Source organism: Mizuhopecten yessoensis, unplaced genomic scaffold (genome assembly GCF_002113885.1).
Source record: "Mizuhopecten yessoensis strain PY_sf001 unplaced genomic scaffold, ASM211388v2 scaffold7725, whole genome shotgun sequence".
Taxonomy (NCBI): Eukaryota; Metazoa; Mollusca; class Bivalvia; order Pectinida; family Pectinidae; genus Mizuhopecten; species Mizuhopecten yessoensis.
Window position 1 is genome coordinate 16532 of NW_018407191.1, and position 18280 is coordinate 34811.

At 37.1% G+C, this 18280-nt stretch overlaps 1 protein-coding gene across 5 annotated transcripts in view; it reads right to left on the reverse strand.

Moving 5' to 3' along the window:
- Positions 1 to 233: 233 nt before the first annotated feature.
- Positions 234 to 18280, reverse strand: part of LOC110454213 — a 22246-nt gene continuing 4199 nt past the window's right edge. For 2 of the 5 annotated variants that reach the window (XM_021503599.1, XM_021503603.1), the window contains exon 2: positions 234 to 3196. In XM_021503599.1, the coding sequence (XP_021359274.1) occupies positions 1122 to 3173 (2052 nt within the window). In that variant the 5' untranslated portion in view covers positions 3174 to 3196 and the 3' untranslated portion in view covers positions 234 to 1121. Of the gene's footprint in view, positions 3197 to 7594; positions 7719 to 8068; positions 8139 to 18280 lie in introns of those variants that run through there. The other 3 variants (XM_021503600.1, XM_021503601.1, XM_021503602.1) reach the window with 3 other exon arrangements.

Genomic DNA, 18280 nt, shown 5'->3' on the forward strand with positions numbered 1-18280 from the left:
CTTAATAAACGCGCGTCTTAAGTCGTTATTAACGCTACACTTTAATATAGAATGAAATTCATCTTCAATGTCATTTGAATTACATTGGTTACAAAATCTTTGATCTTTATGAAGGTTTCTATATCTTCCCTGTTCAATATTTAAATTAAGCGAGCTCAGTCTAAATCGAGCTATAGTCTTTTTATATGAGTTTTTAATTGATTTTCTTAATTATGGCTGCAGAAAAAAAATTAACTATCAATAAAGGAAACCTTTCAGAGTTGTTTTTATATTTGTTAATATTTCCTGTCGGTAAATATCGAAATGTCTTTGCTCAATGATTGTATATATATTTTTATCATTGCTAACATTCTCCCAAAGGTAAGTTAATCCCATTTTGTTTAGTTCAGTGCGGATATCTAAAATCCAATTATCATTAGACGAAATTCATTCCTCGTAACATGTTTTTGAAATGCGATTATTCGAAGTTTTTAATTTTAACCAATATTGAATAATTTTCAGTATTCTACACACAGACAATGGTAACCTTCCTACTTCATAATAAACAAAATTATTAAAAGTGCTCTTCTTTACTCCGAGTAGCAATACATTTACCGTTGTGATACAGTTGATGGGCATTGTAGCGACCAGACGGATAGTCATCTATTGCTAACCTCACTATAAAGATGTCTTTTCATATTTCTAGCATGTTTCACATCTTAAAACATGTGGATATGTGAAGACCGATATTTGTTTCCTCGAGGGCTCGATACTCCAAGGGTTATGCTCACTTTCGCTCTCTGAACCCCAGGAATAGGTAATTCCTTCACAGAAAGAACGCAGAAAATATTCATGAACTTTTCAGGAACATCACTGGAATTTACAAGAACTTTTCAGAAAGGCTACATGAACTTTTCAGGAACATCACTGAAACTTACAAGAACTTTTCAGAAAGGCTACATGAACTTTTCATGAAGTTAAGATGATTTTTTTCAGGAACTTCAAAAGATCATTTAGGGAACATCTCATGATCTAACAAGAATGATTAAATGACTTCAAAGGAACTAACACGGTCTGTCATTTAAGGTCGTTGTTATCCTTGTAACAACAAACGCGTACCAGCTAGAATGATACCAATGTGTTCATTGAATGACACCGTCATTGTCACTAAATCTGTACACCTCAAGTGAAGTAGCCCCCTCGTTTGATGTGACTACGAACTCCTGTTTGGTGGGATGAACAATTATCCCGTATGGACTGGTGATACTAGATAGACGGGGAACTAGTACCTTTCCCCGTGACCCGTCAGGTGAAACAATGTAAACATTGCCGGAGTCATGTCCACACACATACACATTGTTATCACGGTCCAGTCCGATACCAATAGGACTCCTCAGACCAGGGTCACTGTATCTGTAGTCTTCTACGTCGCTGTCTAGTCGTCTACACACGATGTCATTACCATCTCTGCAGTAAAACGTTGACGTAGATGTAGATGCGGCAATGTGTGTGGCGTATTCAAACTCCTTCTGTATTGACTTTTTTACTCTTCCATCCGCTGACATTACTTCCACACTACGATCAGTACAAACCAGTATGTTATCTCCGAGAACTGCTATTCCATAGACGTAGATTGTACAGCTGATTGTTTCCATTACGGTCAGCTGATCCTCCCGTAGTGTACATCTCATAAACCCACTTTTTACGATACTAACAAGTATCTCATCAGTATTAAGGCCACGCGTTACATCTAATGGGTTTCCTTTAACTTTGTATTCTCTCTTGTAGCGATACTTGTCATCAAACAACACGAGTCTGCAGTTGTTGAGATCTGTGACAAGTAATTCATCGTTATCAGTAAACATTCCTCCTGTAAAGTAGGACGTTTCTTCTCCTTCCAGTGAACGTCTGTCGACCGAGAATACACAAGATACGGAACCAGTCCACACATCCACTGTGGCCGGTCCTTGAGTTGGAGATCCGACAAGGTCGGAGGCTGAAGTAGAGTCGGAAAATGTTGTAGCTGAAGGTGTTGACATCAGAGTCCCGAGCAATGTACCGACACGTGAATCCGCATTCTGTGAGGTCGATGATATTTTCGATATCACGTCAACTTTCCCAATAGTTGTCATCTTCATTATCTCGTCAATAACAGTTACTATGTTGAGTTTCAGGTCAAACGTGTTAGGCTGCCTCTTGGTGTTTTGATCCATACGACGGTAATGTCCTGATAACTGTTGTTTCGTTTTCTCTCTCATAACAAATCGCTGTCGATCCGTACATTGCTTGTCAAAACGAGTCATTAGAATATTGGAATTTTCTGCATTTGTTTGGAATTTCTTGACACATTCCATTCGAGCAGAATGCTGTTGTCTGTGTACTTTGCACTGATCCGCGAGTTCCGACTGAAACGTTGTGTTGAGACCATCAAGCTTATCTTTGGCTTGCTGTATTTTTCGCGTCATATCCACTATTACATCCTTTTCTTTGGTATTCAGTAAGGTCATCCCAGACTCATCGTCCTCTAACATCGTCGTTGCCTTGTCTTTGATAATTTTCCATGCTGTCTCGAGTGAAGGTTGCCCAGTAAAGGTTGCCTTGATCACATCATCTATTGGTTTGATATGGTTGCAGTTTTTGTGTGAAATGGCAACACATATACAACAACACATAGAGCTGTGATCAAGACAGTAAACCTCCAACGGATGTCCTTCGTGGTTAGGACAGTTTTCGTTTACCGTTGTATCACAAAATCCTCGATCTTTGTTGGGAACAAGTCGATGTTTTGCTGTCATTTTGTTTCGTTCGTGAAAACTTCTGCACTCTCTACAGAGCATCTCAGTGCAGCCAGTGCACCAGACAACAGCATGGTTGGATTCTCCTATCCTTCGACACGCCTCACAGTTCTGGTCATCTGACGACTTTGTTGTCTGGTTGATAAAGAGATTGTTTATCGGAAACGAGGTCCCCCAGGCGTCTACATCCGTGTTGACGTCACGTGGGCTAGTTGGTTTGTCACAGACTGGACATGGAAAGTAGTGACGGTCCTCATCTGCCGTCCTATGTTCTTTATCGATATATGACGTCAGACACGGGCAGCAGAATGTGTGGTTACACGGTAGCTCCCTCGGCTGGTTGTACGGCTTCATGCACAACAAACACTTGTATTCTGGTGAAGGGTAGGCTTCGGCCATGTTGGAACTTAATCGGGTAATTGCTGTAAAATATAAAATGTTCACACTTCAGATTTGAACAAGTACATCCAAAATATCAACGTGAATAAAGTCGGTCTGCTTAATGATTGGAATATTCTAATATGATTAAAAAATGTGACACTCCCTCTAGATCCCTAGGTTAAGACAACGTGATATACCAGCGAACTGCCATTGAAATAAGCTGAGTTTTGACCTCAAATGTCTATACTGTTGCTCGAACCGACTGAGCTACGATCATAAATGTCTATACTGTTACTCTTACCGACTGAGCTACGACCACGAATGTCTGTACTGTTGCTTTAACGACTGAGCTACGACCACAATGACTGAATGACCACTGGAGAAATATGCCTATTAAATTCACACCTGATTGTTATTAGCTCCAGAAAGACAAATAACTCACAGGTAAGCATACGTTATAATTTAGTGATACTGTATCGCTAATTTTAACAAATGCAACAATAATAGTTATTGGGGGTATTAATGAAACTTATGATAACCGGCATAATGAAGTTATGAATATTCCACAAATCAGTAATTGTAGTGGTTAGAGAACCGGCTTAACTACCCATAGAGAAGTAAGAGACGAGTATGATCGAACCGCATTCAAATAGAGCGTGGAGACTTCTTACATTCCAGATGGTGTCGCNTCGACCTGAAATGTCTATACTGTTGCTCTAACCGACTGAGCTACGACCTCAAATGTCTATACTGTTGCTCTACCCGACTGAGCTACGACCTCAAATGTCTATACTGTTGCTCTAACCGACTGAGCTACGACCTCAAATGTCTATACTGTTGCTCTAACCGACTGAGCTACGACCTCAAATGTCTATACTGTTGCTCTAACCGACTGAGCTACGACCTCAAATGTCTATACTGTTGCTCTAACCGACTGAGCTACGACCTCAAATGTCTATACTGTTGCTCTAACCGACTGAGCTACGACCTCAAATGTCTATACTGTTGCTCTAACCGACTGAGCTACGACCTAAAATGTCTATACTATTGCTCTACCCGACTGAGCTACGACCTCAAATGTCTATACTGTTGCTCTAACCGACTGAGCTACGACCTCAAATGTCTATACTGTTGATCTAACCGACTGAGCTACCTGGTCAATAACTCTATATATATAAAACCCCAATTTAGTGGATCGGTGATCATTTTAATCAGCGGGTGTGTTAAGAAGTACATGTATGTGAACATGGTAAACTAGTGTAGTAAACGATGTTAAACCAAACTCTTTACCGTAAACTTATCCGGATTTTTTTCTTTTCCTTTTTGTGATATCTACGACTTTGCTCCTGAAAGTTATGACCATGCAATTTTGTTTGTATATGGTCGTAAAGCAATTCTATTTAATAACGGATTACAAGATAATTAGCGTTTAGTAGACAGGTCAACGGGATCACAAAAATTGAAATGTTTTAATATCCTTGACTTTCACCTTGAAAGTGATGACCTTGACATTTGAAAAGTAAAAGAAGCAGTTGTGCTTCAAAATTATTCCACGACCTTGATCTCGAAAGTTCTAGCCATGCAATTGTGTTTGTACATGAAACGTAACGCAATTCTATTTCATAATAGATAACAGACGATTAGCATTTAGTAGACAGGTCAACGAGGTCACAAAAATTGAAATGTTTTAATATACTTGACCATCACCTTGAAAGTAGTGTTAAATAATAAGAATAATTGTTTAGTAGACAGGCCAAAGGGATCCCAAAAGTGTTTCATATCCTTGACCTTCACCTTGAAATTGACGACCTTGACATGTTGAAAGTAAATGTAGCATCTTTGCAGTCGTGCTTAAAAATGATGGACAGAAAATAATATTCGTTTAGGAGAAAGATCAACTTAATTTCACAATTTGATATGTTTAAATTTCCCTGACCGAGACCTTCCAAATTGTGGAATAGTTCCATTATGAGAAACACCAATTTAACCAATATTACAATTATTGCAATTGTTTCGTCATGTTAATGTCATATTCAAATAGCATTGACTTCTAACGAGAAGTGCTTCTTTTTTTGTCAGGCTGTATTGCCCCCTCGGGACCATCATATATAAATACAAATACACCCTCCCTTGATCCCTGTAATTGGTTAGAATAATCTACCTCTAGATTTTCATGAAACACTCAACATTTAATGTAAATTAGCATAAAATAATTCCAGATAATTTGGTTTAAATTAAACACAGGTAATATTAACGTTTGATAACATGTTAATTTGCAATTAGGATAACGCATATCTCACTTGTCATTTTGTTGATACTAGTAAGATTTGGAAACAATGAGTATTGCTACTTTATTTTAGTAAAATTGAAACAAGCCCAATCGATTGGAATAAAGTGAGGAAGGTTCCATGGGAGGCAACTCGTACAATGTTTAATGTTATAAATATGTCCTGATTTATTCCAATCGCGATTTTGATGTAAAATTTAAGTTTGATATTCCGCAATTAAAAGCAAAGAGATTAAATTTTCTAACGAATAATATTATTTAAAACTATTGTTTTATTACAGTGTATTCAATTCCCCTTTTGTTGATTCTTTTGATCTTAAGTACATTTGAAGGGTCCTTAAATTTGTTAAATGGACAGATGTAGCAGTTATATAACTATATAAACGGTAGGAGTGAGTGGAGTAGTGTCGAGGAATAATAAATTCCTAATACAAGCGCCTGTGATCAGACATATAAGTTGAAGGTCATGGGATACAGCAAGCATAACTGAGAAGAGTCCCAACACTGAAAGAGTTGTCAAACATCGTTATTTCAAAGTTTTATCATGTAATATCGGATGTACTTACGCTTTGTTTCAGCCTACCTAAATACATTTCATTTGGCTTTTCAAAAATCATGATAACGCTCTTCGTTTTTGTATATTTACGTTGGACGTTTAAATTGACGATGTTGATATGAATGCTTTCAAATAATAAATATAAATAATGCAATATCAAAGGTTCGTTATTAACCTCATAATGTTTACATTGATTACTGTTGTTGTTATCTGGCGGTGTAGTGCCTGAATTGTTCTGGAAATTTATTGGTAGCACATGACTTTTTAAAGTGGCATTAACCTTACTGTAGAAAAGGTTTTATCTCGGATGTCGAGTTAAATTGCAGCTGTTAATTTCATTAAATTTTTATCACTTCCATGTGTTTTACTTCGAGCCTGTAACAAAGTACAAAGCATACAGAATATACTCCAGCGTAGATTTTTACGAAATGTTTGATTAAGTGTCTAACTTTCTTTTATTCATTCAAGATATTCCTTTGAATTGAAGCATATCTTGCTTTATCATAAATTCGCATGTTGGAACGTTTTTCTATTCATACCTTACAAAAATAACATGTTTACGATGCTATCAAATTACCTATACGTCTTGCCAGTCTACCTGTAATCAACTACCGTGTGCAGTGAGGCATTACACAGTTCAATGAATGAGCAGCGCATACCGCGCATGTGTAGTAACACATAAATAGACCCGGCACGTATAACAAGTAAAGGTTATTGCATGGTTTTCGAGTAACAAGGGATTTATTACACCCGAGCGAAGCGAGGGTGTAATAAGTCCCGAGTGACGAGAAGTCATGCAATAACTGGCTTACTGCATGCTTCCCAACTGGAACAAAACAGAAAAGTTGAGTAAAAAATGTTCACCTGGACAATCCTTTTACCTACCCTACACTGCAGATAATTTACATGTACCTATGTGAGTGAGTACTAATCATAACCAGGTAAGATTCTCAATAGCCCAGTCTGAGTGTATCCTTCATAATGGATACAAGTGTTTTTGGATTACTATCCAGGTCCAGTGTCAGGGAAGGTAAGGAGTGTCTGTTCAAAATACGGGAAACAATGTTGAATTTCTGACTACATTTTCAGTTTAATTTTCAAGATGTGGCAAAGGTACAGGATATTGAAACCATTTTCATATATACAATGTAAGGGTTTATCAATCCCTAAGGAATTCCAGTTCTTTCAATGAATGGTATATTTGAATGTGCAATTTTGTATAAAGGAACAGCTCCTTAAGATTATAAACTTTTCCGGGAAATGCTTATCCTCTCACGTGATAAGGAAATCTGTTTGTGTTTTTCAATCATGAAATTACCATTTTTAACTTTCATTTTTTCCCCTTATTTGAAATGTGTCAACTAAGTGTATCCTCTACTGTATTGACTTCATCGTTACTCACTGATTGATTATCTCCCCTTTCTTACAGCATTTGTGGCCACAGTCCACTGGGCACACCCCCTTTCATGGTCATGTAATCATGATTGGCCTTGAAAGGGGATTATGTGTGCAGTGGACTGTGGTAGCAAGTGATTTATTGCCCACACTTTTCCATTGTGAGAGGTGGGAAGTATGCAGTAATGAATAATGTCTTACCTGGTCACAAGCGTTGGGAGGAAGTATTGCCGAGGTATTCCGAATACATACGCTAGTGATCAAGCATGTCTTTAGACTACGAATAGAAGGTCATAGCTACAGCAAGCAACTCTGGGAAAACTTCCTAAATATGTAAGACGAAGTTTAACAATATGTAGGAAATGTTGAAACAATATGTAGATAATTAGCAACATCGATTAATAAAGTTGTTAATAAAACAGTTATCGAAATGGTTATTTCCATGTATGTGTTACGTTCAAGTTTTATAAGGTAATTTCGGGGTACTTCCGCGTTGTATCCATCTATAATATACATTTCACTGTACTGTCTTGTCGTTACAACATTCTAAGTTTTTCTCACTCTGACAGGAGACGTTGAGAGGGTTATGTTTATCTAAATACTTAAAGAATACTAAAGGTGAATAATAAAATACAAAAGTTTCGTTATAAACTACATATTTTCTCAAATGTTTACCTTAGTAAATGTTGATTTGGCGACGGCTGTTTAGTTCCTGGTAATGATCTAGGTATTTCCGAGTTCAAAGATCACAAAGGGAGATAACTCTGAAATATATGGGTTACACGTTACCTGATGAATTAATAACATAAAGGTTACTACAAGTATCTTATTCCTATGCATTCAAGATATTTGTTCATTTGAAATTTTCTTCCAATTTGAAGTTTAAATCTTGCGTGTCGAATATTCTTTTTGATGATAAAACGTTGTGATATAAAAGAGACGCTAAGCACCTATTTCAGATTGCCGCATTGACAAGGTCTAAAATACACGATTAAAGACCACGTATAAACAGTGTAAGTGCATTTTGTGAAGCCATGTTCATAGAATATGTGAGGCGTGCTCACTGTCAGGAATGATTTCAAAGCAAAGATATTAATTATTCATCCACGTCTGTGTTTCCGACGTGTTATAAAAAAATCTGACAGCTAATGTAACAGCTTTTTTTTTATTTTTTTATTGCGTAGCCTTGTTTTTGACATCAGAATATCTCGCTTATTCAGGCATAATGAAATTAATATACTATAGATACATTAGTTTAATAAACATAGAGTCTAAAAATCCAATAAAAGGCTAATAAACTGTTATGTATCGTAACATACAAGATCAGCATCTCACGTACACGAGACATGTTTAACATCGACAAAACGAACAGTTGATGCGAAGCTTTTTTTCTGAATTACAAAATTCTCCAATATCAAATAAGCAAAAAGACAACATGCAACTCCAATTGATTTATTACAAATAAATTGATAAAAAATGAATTTTTATTGTGAAAAGTAAAAATGTATTCTCCGGAACACCAGCTTTAACTTTTAATCTAGGGATTATCACACAGGCCCATGCAATGTTGTGTAGCTAAGGTTTACGATGATCATATAATTATCATTTTATATCTCTGATAAAGATGGGATGCAATAAGTGGTAAGGAAAAAGACACAAACATATTTTACTCTATATTCCATGCATTTGTACATTTTTTCGATGAGTTTTCTTGAAGTCAATTGCAACGATACTGAAAATAATTACACCATGAAAGAGAATTGTCTTAATTTCTCTCTCACAATAATAAAAAAAATCACATATTTCTGTTGAACTTTATTTGAGAACTTAAATTGATGAGTTTTCTCGTGTACGCGAGTTAATATCCAAACATGGAGGTCGGCGTCACATTAGCTTACCTCGAATGATGCGCCTTGTTCGTGATTCCCGTTGATGACTTACTTAAAGCTGGTGACGTACTTACGGTTGATGTATTACTCAGAGCTTACAGCTTACTTACAAACGACGGCTTACTTACAGCTGATGGCTTACTTACAGCTGATGGCTTACTCAAAGCTGATGGCTTACTTACAAACGACGGCTTACTTACAGCTGATGGCTTACTTACAGCTGATGGCTTACTTACAAACGACGGCTTACTTAGTTGATGACTTACTGACAGCTGATGACTTACTGACAGCTGATGACCTACTTACAGCTGATGACTCACTTACAGCTGATGGCTTATTTAGTTGATGACATTCTTACAGCTGACGGCTTACAATGTACTTACAGCTGACTGTTTACTTAAAGCTGATGGCTTACTTAGAGCTGATGACTTCCTTACCGCTAACGACCTACTTACAGCTTATCACTTACTTACAGCTGATGGCTTACTAACCGTTGATGGCTAGTTATAGCTAATGGCTTATTTACAACTGATGGCTTACTTACAGTTGATGTCTTACTTACAGCTGACGGCTTACTTAAAGCTGATGGCTTACTTAGACCTGATGACTTCCTTACCGCTAACGACCTACTTACAGTTTATCACTTACTTACAGCTGATGGCTTACTTACAGCCGACAGCTTACTTACCGCTGATGGCTAACTGACAGCTCACTTACAGTTGACAGCTATTTATATGCTTACCTTATCTTAATCACCAGCACATGACATGTTTCGATATATATTTACCGTGGCTACAAGGCCAAGTCTTGTTGACTGTTTTGCTCGCAGTACAAAACGTCAGACAAATTTGTTTTCTTCTGATGAATGCAGGTAGTTTCCTTTCTTATTTTTACGACAACAAAGCCCTACCAATCTCTTCTTCTTCGGTCTGTTAATGAACAAGAGGCCCATAGTAAATTAGAATCTAGAATTTTGAAATCTGTTTTAAAAATAACAAACTTGGTCGAAATCTTATAAGGAACACCTCTACTAAGGTAGAAGTCAATCGGTGTAGCCTTTCTTGAGGAGAAGTAAAACAAAATATCAGTCAATGAGAGGTCAGTGTGACCACCTCAGATTTTCTGATCGGCATAAAAGTAAGAACACTTGTTCGGAACCTCATAAGGAATATTTGTACAAATAAAGAAGTGAATTGCTGCAGATACTCATGAAAAGTTGAAAATATCTCGTTTCAGCAAATCAGAGGCCATGATCGGCCATCTTGTATTCTCCGATTTGTAGTAACTAGTGTTAGTTACTGTCTGGTCGGGCCCATTTACAAACGTGTCCGAGACCTTATTGACATAAAGAAGCAAAGCAAAATTTATCGAAATTCATTCTCATTTACTGAAGTTATTGTGCTCACAAGCTCAAGTCCCATATGCTCCAAGAGTAACTAAAATTTCAAAGTCACAGAACTCTTCCAGCTCCTGTCTGATCGGCTCATTTTTGAACACGTCCGGGATAGTATTGATATAAAGCAGAATAGCAAAATGTTCCTACAGTTATCGTGCTCACAAACTCAATCCCATTGGCTCCAATAGTAATTAAAAATGTCAAAGTCCCATAACTCTGCAAGTAACTGTCTGATCAAGACTATTTTCAAATTTTTCCGAGATCAAATTTACTTTTTACTAATGTTATCGTGCTCACAAGCTCAAGTTCCATAGGCTCCACTACTTATTATATTTATATTTATATAACTCTGCCAGTTGATCAAGACCACTTTCAAACCTCGTCCCAGATCTTATTAATATAGAGCAGAAAAGAAAAAAATACCGAATCCATTTCCTAAAGTTTTCGTGCTCACAAGCCTAAGTCCCATAGGCACCAACAGTAATTAAAATTTCCTATTGATATAAAGCAGCATAGCAAAATTTATTGAAATCCATTGACTTTTACTCAAGTTATCGTGCTCACAAGATTAAAGTTAACTCACGATGTACGACGCATGGCGCACAGTGCACGACGACAGGTGAAGACGGATGAAAATAGGAAACCATGACCTATGATCAGGTGACCTAAACATACAAGTCAACTTCACAGTATTTTCTCAAAAGAAAATTTTACTAACAGTTAAGAACAGGTCGCCGTGGGGAAAAAATAGTTAGGTGTGACAGTTGACAGAAAGAAGAAGGGTAGAAAATGAGGAGGACAACGAAAACGAAAGAAAGAAAAAGAGACAGAAAAAAAAGTAATAAAGAGAGGGGAAAAATGTGGTATATTATGTAATCAAAATAATTAAACAATGAGAATAAGAAACGAACACAAATGTCATTCCAAGCAAGGAAACAAAGATGAAGATCACAAAATGAAGCAAGAATGTAAGAGGGAAAACTAATTTCCACAACTGCATACTGACAAAGGTATAATATGCATAGTAAAATGGTGTATGTATCTACAATGGCCAGTGCACCATACAGTTTAACGTGGCTGCTGGTTTGCAAAGTAAGAACACATGAATCTTAGCTATTTACTTTGTAAAAACAATACTAATGTGCTTTTTAATAACATCATGCATGCTTATTCTTGTTAATTGTTACTTATGTTGGGCACAAGAATAGCACTTCAGTGCTAATGATTACAGTTTTAAACATGTGACGCTAAATAAAAGTCTACCGTATCTTGTGTAAAAGGAGCGGAACGGCCAGATCGAGGTTTGAACCCGGGACCCTCCTATCTAGACGGAAGCTCTACCAAATAGGCTACCTGGTCGTCGTCGACGATCGACCCAGTCTAGTCCCAGTACATTCCTCCCTCTAACAAATTCTTCGAACCCTAATACATTTCTATTTATAACCCAGGATTGGGTATCCCATGTCAAGTATTGACCTTGTATTTGAAAAAAGGGTTTGTCACTGCAGGCACCAAATGTAAAAGGAGCGGAAGAAACCACGGCCAGACTGGGGTTCGAACACGCGACCCTCCTACTCTAGACGGACACTAAACCAATTGAGCTCCTTGGTCGCTGACGATCAACCCTGTCTAGCTCCGTTACACTTGTATTATAACAAACTTGCAAAGTATTCGGTTCAGAAATCAAAGCTTTTGCTATAACAATGATACAAAAATCCAAGACAAACATGTAGCTACAGTTTTTGGCTGTGCTACTGGGGTCCTTCAGGATCTTTGAAGACCAAAATGATCACAATATTCAGGTACAAATGTGTGTTCCCGAGGCACATTACATGTCTCTTTTAACAAAAAAATCATTTTTAATCGACGACTAAAACCCGGTAAGCCTATTATGTACCAAGAGTAATCTCGCGTTTCCGGTGCTGCTATAGCTATGACGTCACAAATACCTTTATGTCGTTTTTATGTTCCATTGTGTGGCGCAAAATATATCATAAATTAAGAAATCACATATACAGTAAAACCAAAATAGTCGGTCATGTTGACCTCAATCGCCATAGCCAAAGAGGCGAGCCAATATTCATGCAACGAGCATACGTCTAAATTTTGAACCGTCAACCCGATAAAAGTAATGACTTTTCTTCAGGTAAAGAAGTTAAAAGAACGTGTGAACATATCCTTATTCCCACTCAACCACTTTTCACCGTTCTTCCCCATACCCAGCGAATTATGTCCCTCGCCATCCAGTCACAGATCATTCTCTCAACTTTCTCTCCATTCCACTTCTTCCTTTCCTCATTCCCGCAATGCGGTTTCCTTCAGCCTAGCCCCGTGTCACGCAATTGTTTTTCACTTTATCTAAATCCTTCTTCATATCTCTCCCTTTGCAGTCCTCATCCTTACGTTCTTCTCTCTTTCTCATCCACACATCTGTCTTCTCTCTTCCTTCTACTCATCTCCGCCAACAAAATCCCCTCCTTCCCATTCCATATATACACTCCAATTCCTGTTCACATCTGTTTTCCTGTCAATTCCTGTAAAATAACCCCATCTCTTACCGCGAAGCGTCTCGCATATGTCTCTACCCCACATCCCCGGTAACACTCAACTCCTTACTCCTCGTATGCTTTTTCCGGGCTGCTAGAACTAGGTCTAACCGTATCCCTACCCCTTCTTGCCCTCGGTCCCCCGGGGTTCTAGAAGGGCTATCGAAACTCGATAATAAAACCCCTCTTGTCCTTTACCGCCAAATTTAAGAGCAGTGTAAGCTTACAGGTATACTCATCCTCGTGCTTCTCGTTTTCCGGGTCATTGGCGTTGGCTAAAGGTGTGGTACTTTTCGCAAAGATGGAAAAGGAATCCTGTTGTCAAGCTTTCAGACCGTATAGCATCGTCCATCTCTTCTTAAAAGTATACGCATTTTCATTGTTTCTTTTTTATCAAAAGAAACAGATTTGGATTTGTTCGACAGAAATACAGCAATAACCATTCTTGAAACATACTTTCTTTATATCCCTATCATACAGGCAATTTAAAATCTTGGCGTAAAATCTAACTAGACAGAGAAAATAAAACTGAGAGCTATATAGACAGTCATGTCCATGATCAGTGTAAACACAGCTGAAATGATTACCGCAAAACTAGTCAAGTCCCCTCAAGAACTCATCTTATTGAAATAATGAAATAAAGGATTGCTGTTCATTTTAAGAAAAGATGTTTCACTTATCTATTGTAGTGGTTTCTGATATTATTAAGAGTGGTCTTAAGTTAAATTTTCTAACATGATTGCAAAATACAAAATACTGCTTATGAATATCGCACGCGAGGTTCTGTATGACACAGTTATTATGCAGGCATCGCGTGACATCAAAACAATGACGTCAGCAACTATTTGACGTGGTCGATCAGTCTAATAAATAAATAGGATGTGCAATACCTGCTTTGCCTATAGCTTAAATGTTTCGAAAACTTGATAAGGTAGATAGCAACGGGTCATCTATACAAAAAAATTTAAAAACGAATAATTCTGATGGTTTATTTTTTCTATATTCATTCATGTCTTTATTCCTCCATAATGGAAGAGTTACATATATATGCATGTACCAAAATTATCTTAAAATCTATTGTTTCAGAAGAATATTCAGTGTCACGGTAGTGGGGAAATTGAGGTGATTTTGCATTGCATGATCCATGACATCAACTTGACTTTTCAGTTATAAAAAACAACATTGTATCCTGTTAAATTCTCGAGATTCGATTATTTATACAGCATTGATTTGAACTTACACGGAACAGATATTAAGTGAGGTTAAAACCCAAACAATTTATATTCTAATAGTTTAGCAGACCATTAAGATTTTTAAATAAGTTGATTTTTTTTCTTCTGACATTTGAAGTGTTCAAATACAAGCAATGTTCTATGGCGGTCGGGTGGTGCAGTGGATCGGACGTGAAACGGTATCGGGTCACCTTCCCGATCACGTGGGTTTTCTCCGGTTACTCTGGTTCCTCTCACATTAAGAACCCCGCGTGCTAACATCCGGGTCTACAAGAGTGATTAATATAAGTTGAAATAACTTGTTTCATAATTGTTGTATAAATAAAGTTATATATTATGAATATATTAATGTTCTATTCGGTAAAATTTTGTCATTGAACTCTTTACACTGTTTATTTCCAGTAGGGTTTACGTTTTACTTAGTGCAATTGTTTTAAAAATCTGTAATACTGGAATGGTACTGACCACCGGGAAAAATGTGATGTAATGACGACTTAGCTATCTCGTCATCTCGTAATAATGACTTAGCTATCTCGTAATAACGATACAGCTATCTCGTAATAACGATAAAGCTATCTCGTAATAACGATATAGCTATCTCGTAATAACGATATAGCTATCTCGTAATAGCGACTTAGATAGTTCGTAATAAAGACTTAGCTATTTACATGAAAAATGTATCTATGACGTTATTAGGGAATAGTAAATCGTTCTCGCGACACAGCTAAGTCGTTAATACGAGATAGCTTAGGCGTTATTACGACATGACTATTTTTCTCGTTGGTCCGTACCGGCTTCCGTAAAATGGTACAAAAAATGACGAAGATTGTAAATAGGAGTGCATGTAATTTATTTTGTGCAAACTAGTGATACAATATTGACAATTTCTCCCGTCTTTTTTCTTTTTTATGATATAACCAGATTTATATCATAAACCTTCTCAGAAGAAGAGTCTTGATATCAGTCAGTCAGAGGCTCCGAAGGCCCCGAGGGCTGATGTAAGACACGAGGGCTGATGAGAGGTATTCTATCAAACATGTCTGTTAGTCTAAAAATAATAAAGCAGGAAGACCAAAATGAGCAACAAGTCATATACAACATTGCTAACTTTAAGGAATTAGACAAGATTTAATACACTAGGATGACAAAAATTATTTTGCTTCAAGTATCTGTTTAATTCATTTGAATAAAAATAATACTTAATGATGAAATAATAATCTTCCTCAGCATCACAATTTCCACATGATGTACACATCCTACTTGATATAAATACATTAATTGATCTTCTTTTTACGTTTAACTTCTGTGAAGCCAATCAAATACATGAGACATTTTTTTACGCTTTTGGTCTTTGTTTTCTTATCAAGTAAAATTTAGAATTTCTTTAATATCTACTTATAACATATTGAAAACAACTGTCGTCTGCTCAGTTTAAATAATACAAACGTTTGTATTACACTAGCAATCTTAGTCTTAAAATAGCTCTGCTCATTCGCAAATGGGGAAAATTTCGTGAAAAGATGATGTATACTGATGTATCGGATTGATTTAATGTATACTGCTATTATAGAAAGAACTTAAAGAGCATTTGAAAATCAACATTTAAGTTAAAAGACACACATATATGAAACATATGCACGCAAAAGTTACTGCTGGGCAAAACATCGCTTAATCTTGAACTACATAGAAACTATTAAAGGACTTTACAGGAACCTCACAGTAACTCATAGAATCTACAAAGAAATTGTATCAGAACGAATTCAAACTGGACAGTATCTTATGGGAATCACTATTAACTTCGCCGTAACTAACAATATAACTTTAACAGGATCTAACAGGAAACGGGCAATTAAAAGGAATTATCCTTGACCTAACATTGACTTCAACTTGAATTGTTCATGAACTTCAATGGAGCTTAAAGTATAGAAACATAAGGCCACTGGAACTACTCGTAATCAGGAGCTTCATAAGAAAATCTTTGACTTTTCCTCCGATTTTTACTGATTTTCTAAAATTGTTTAATTAATACATTCTGAGCTCACAACGATTGTTCTTGATAGGTTAAAATTCATTCCCTATGTGAATTGGTTAACATGTCCAAATAAATTTGGAAAAGCTGGAAATCAATTTCAACAAAACATTGCACCAATTCTTAATCAAGTAAGGAAAAGACCAGACAAATAGTATGTGCCATGACGTTAAATATCACAAGATGTCTTTTGCTTTAAAACAAAAGATAATTAATAAAATGAAAGCGAATGAAAAATAAGATATCATTTAAAAAATTAAATCTAATGAATAGGTAATAGACATCTAAATACCCTACATTTCGTTTACTAAATTAAATTTCTAATGGTTTAGTGTGTCTTAACATTAAAGAAAAAGTCTAACAACAAGAGGCTTGATGTGTTTAACTGTAATTTCGATCGTTTATATCCTTTTAATAACAAGTACCACTTATAATGATACCAATGTGTTCATTGAATAGCACCGGCATTGTCACCGAATCTGTACACCTCAAGTGAAGTAGCCCCCTCGTATGATGTGACTACGAACTCCTGTTTAGTGGGATGGACAATTATCCCGAATGGACGTCTGATACTAGAGAGACTGGGAACTAGTGCCTTCCCCCGTGACCCGTCAGGTGAAACAATGTAAACATTGGCGGAGTCACGTCCACACACATACACATTGTTATCACGGTCCAGTCCGATACCAACAGGATCCCTCAGACCAGGGTCACTGTATCTGTAGTCTTCTACGTCGCTGTCTAGTCGTCTACACACGATGTCATTACCATCACTGTAGTAAAACGTTGACGTAGATGTAGATGCGGCAATCTGGGCGAGGTATCCACTAATAGTCTGTATTGACTTTTTAACTGTTCCATCCGATGACATTACTTCCACACTATTAGCAGTACAAACCAGTATGTTATCTCCGAGAACTGCTATTTCATAGACGTAGTCTGTACAGCTGATTGTTTCCATTACGGTCAGCTGATCCTCCCGTAGTGTACACTTTATAAATTCACTGTTTCCAATACTAACAAGTATCTCATCAGTATTAAGGCCACGCGTTACATCATATGGGTTTCCTTTAAATTTGTATTCTCTCTTGTAGCTATATTCGTCATCAAACAACACGAGTCTGCAGTTGTAGCAATCTGTGGCAAGTAATTCACCGTTATCAGTAAATATTCCTCCTGTCAAATGAGGTTTTGATTTTCCTTTCAGTGAACGACAGTCGACCGAGAGTACACAAGATACGGAACCAGTCCACACATCCACTTTTGCCGGTCCTTGAGTTGGAGATCCGACAAGGTCGGAGGCTGAAGTAGAGTCGGAAAATGTTGTAGCTGAAGGTGTTGACATCAGAGTCCCAAGCAATGTACCGACACGTGAATCCGCATTCTGTGAGGTCGATGATATTTTCGATATCACGTCAACTTTCCCAATGGTTGTCATCTTCATTATCTCGTCAATAACAGTTACTATGTTGAGTTTCAGGTCAAACGTGTTAGGCTGCCTCTTGGTGTTTTGATCCATACGACGGTAATGTCCTGATAACTGTTGTTTCGTTTTCTCTCTCATAACAAATTGCTGTCGATCCGTACATTGCTTGTCAAAACGAGTCATTAGAATATTGGAATTTTCTGCATTTGTTTGGAATTTCTTGACACATTCCATTCGAGCAGAATGCTGTTGTCTGTGTACTTTGCACTGATCCGCGAGTTCCGACTGAAACGTTGTGTTGAGACCATCAAGCTTATCTTTGGCTTGCTGTATTTTTCGCGTCATATCCACTATTACATCCTTTTCTTT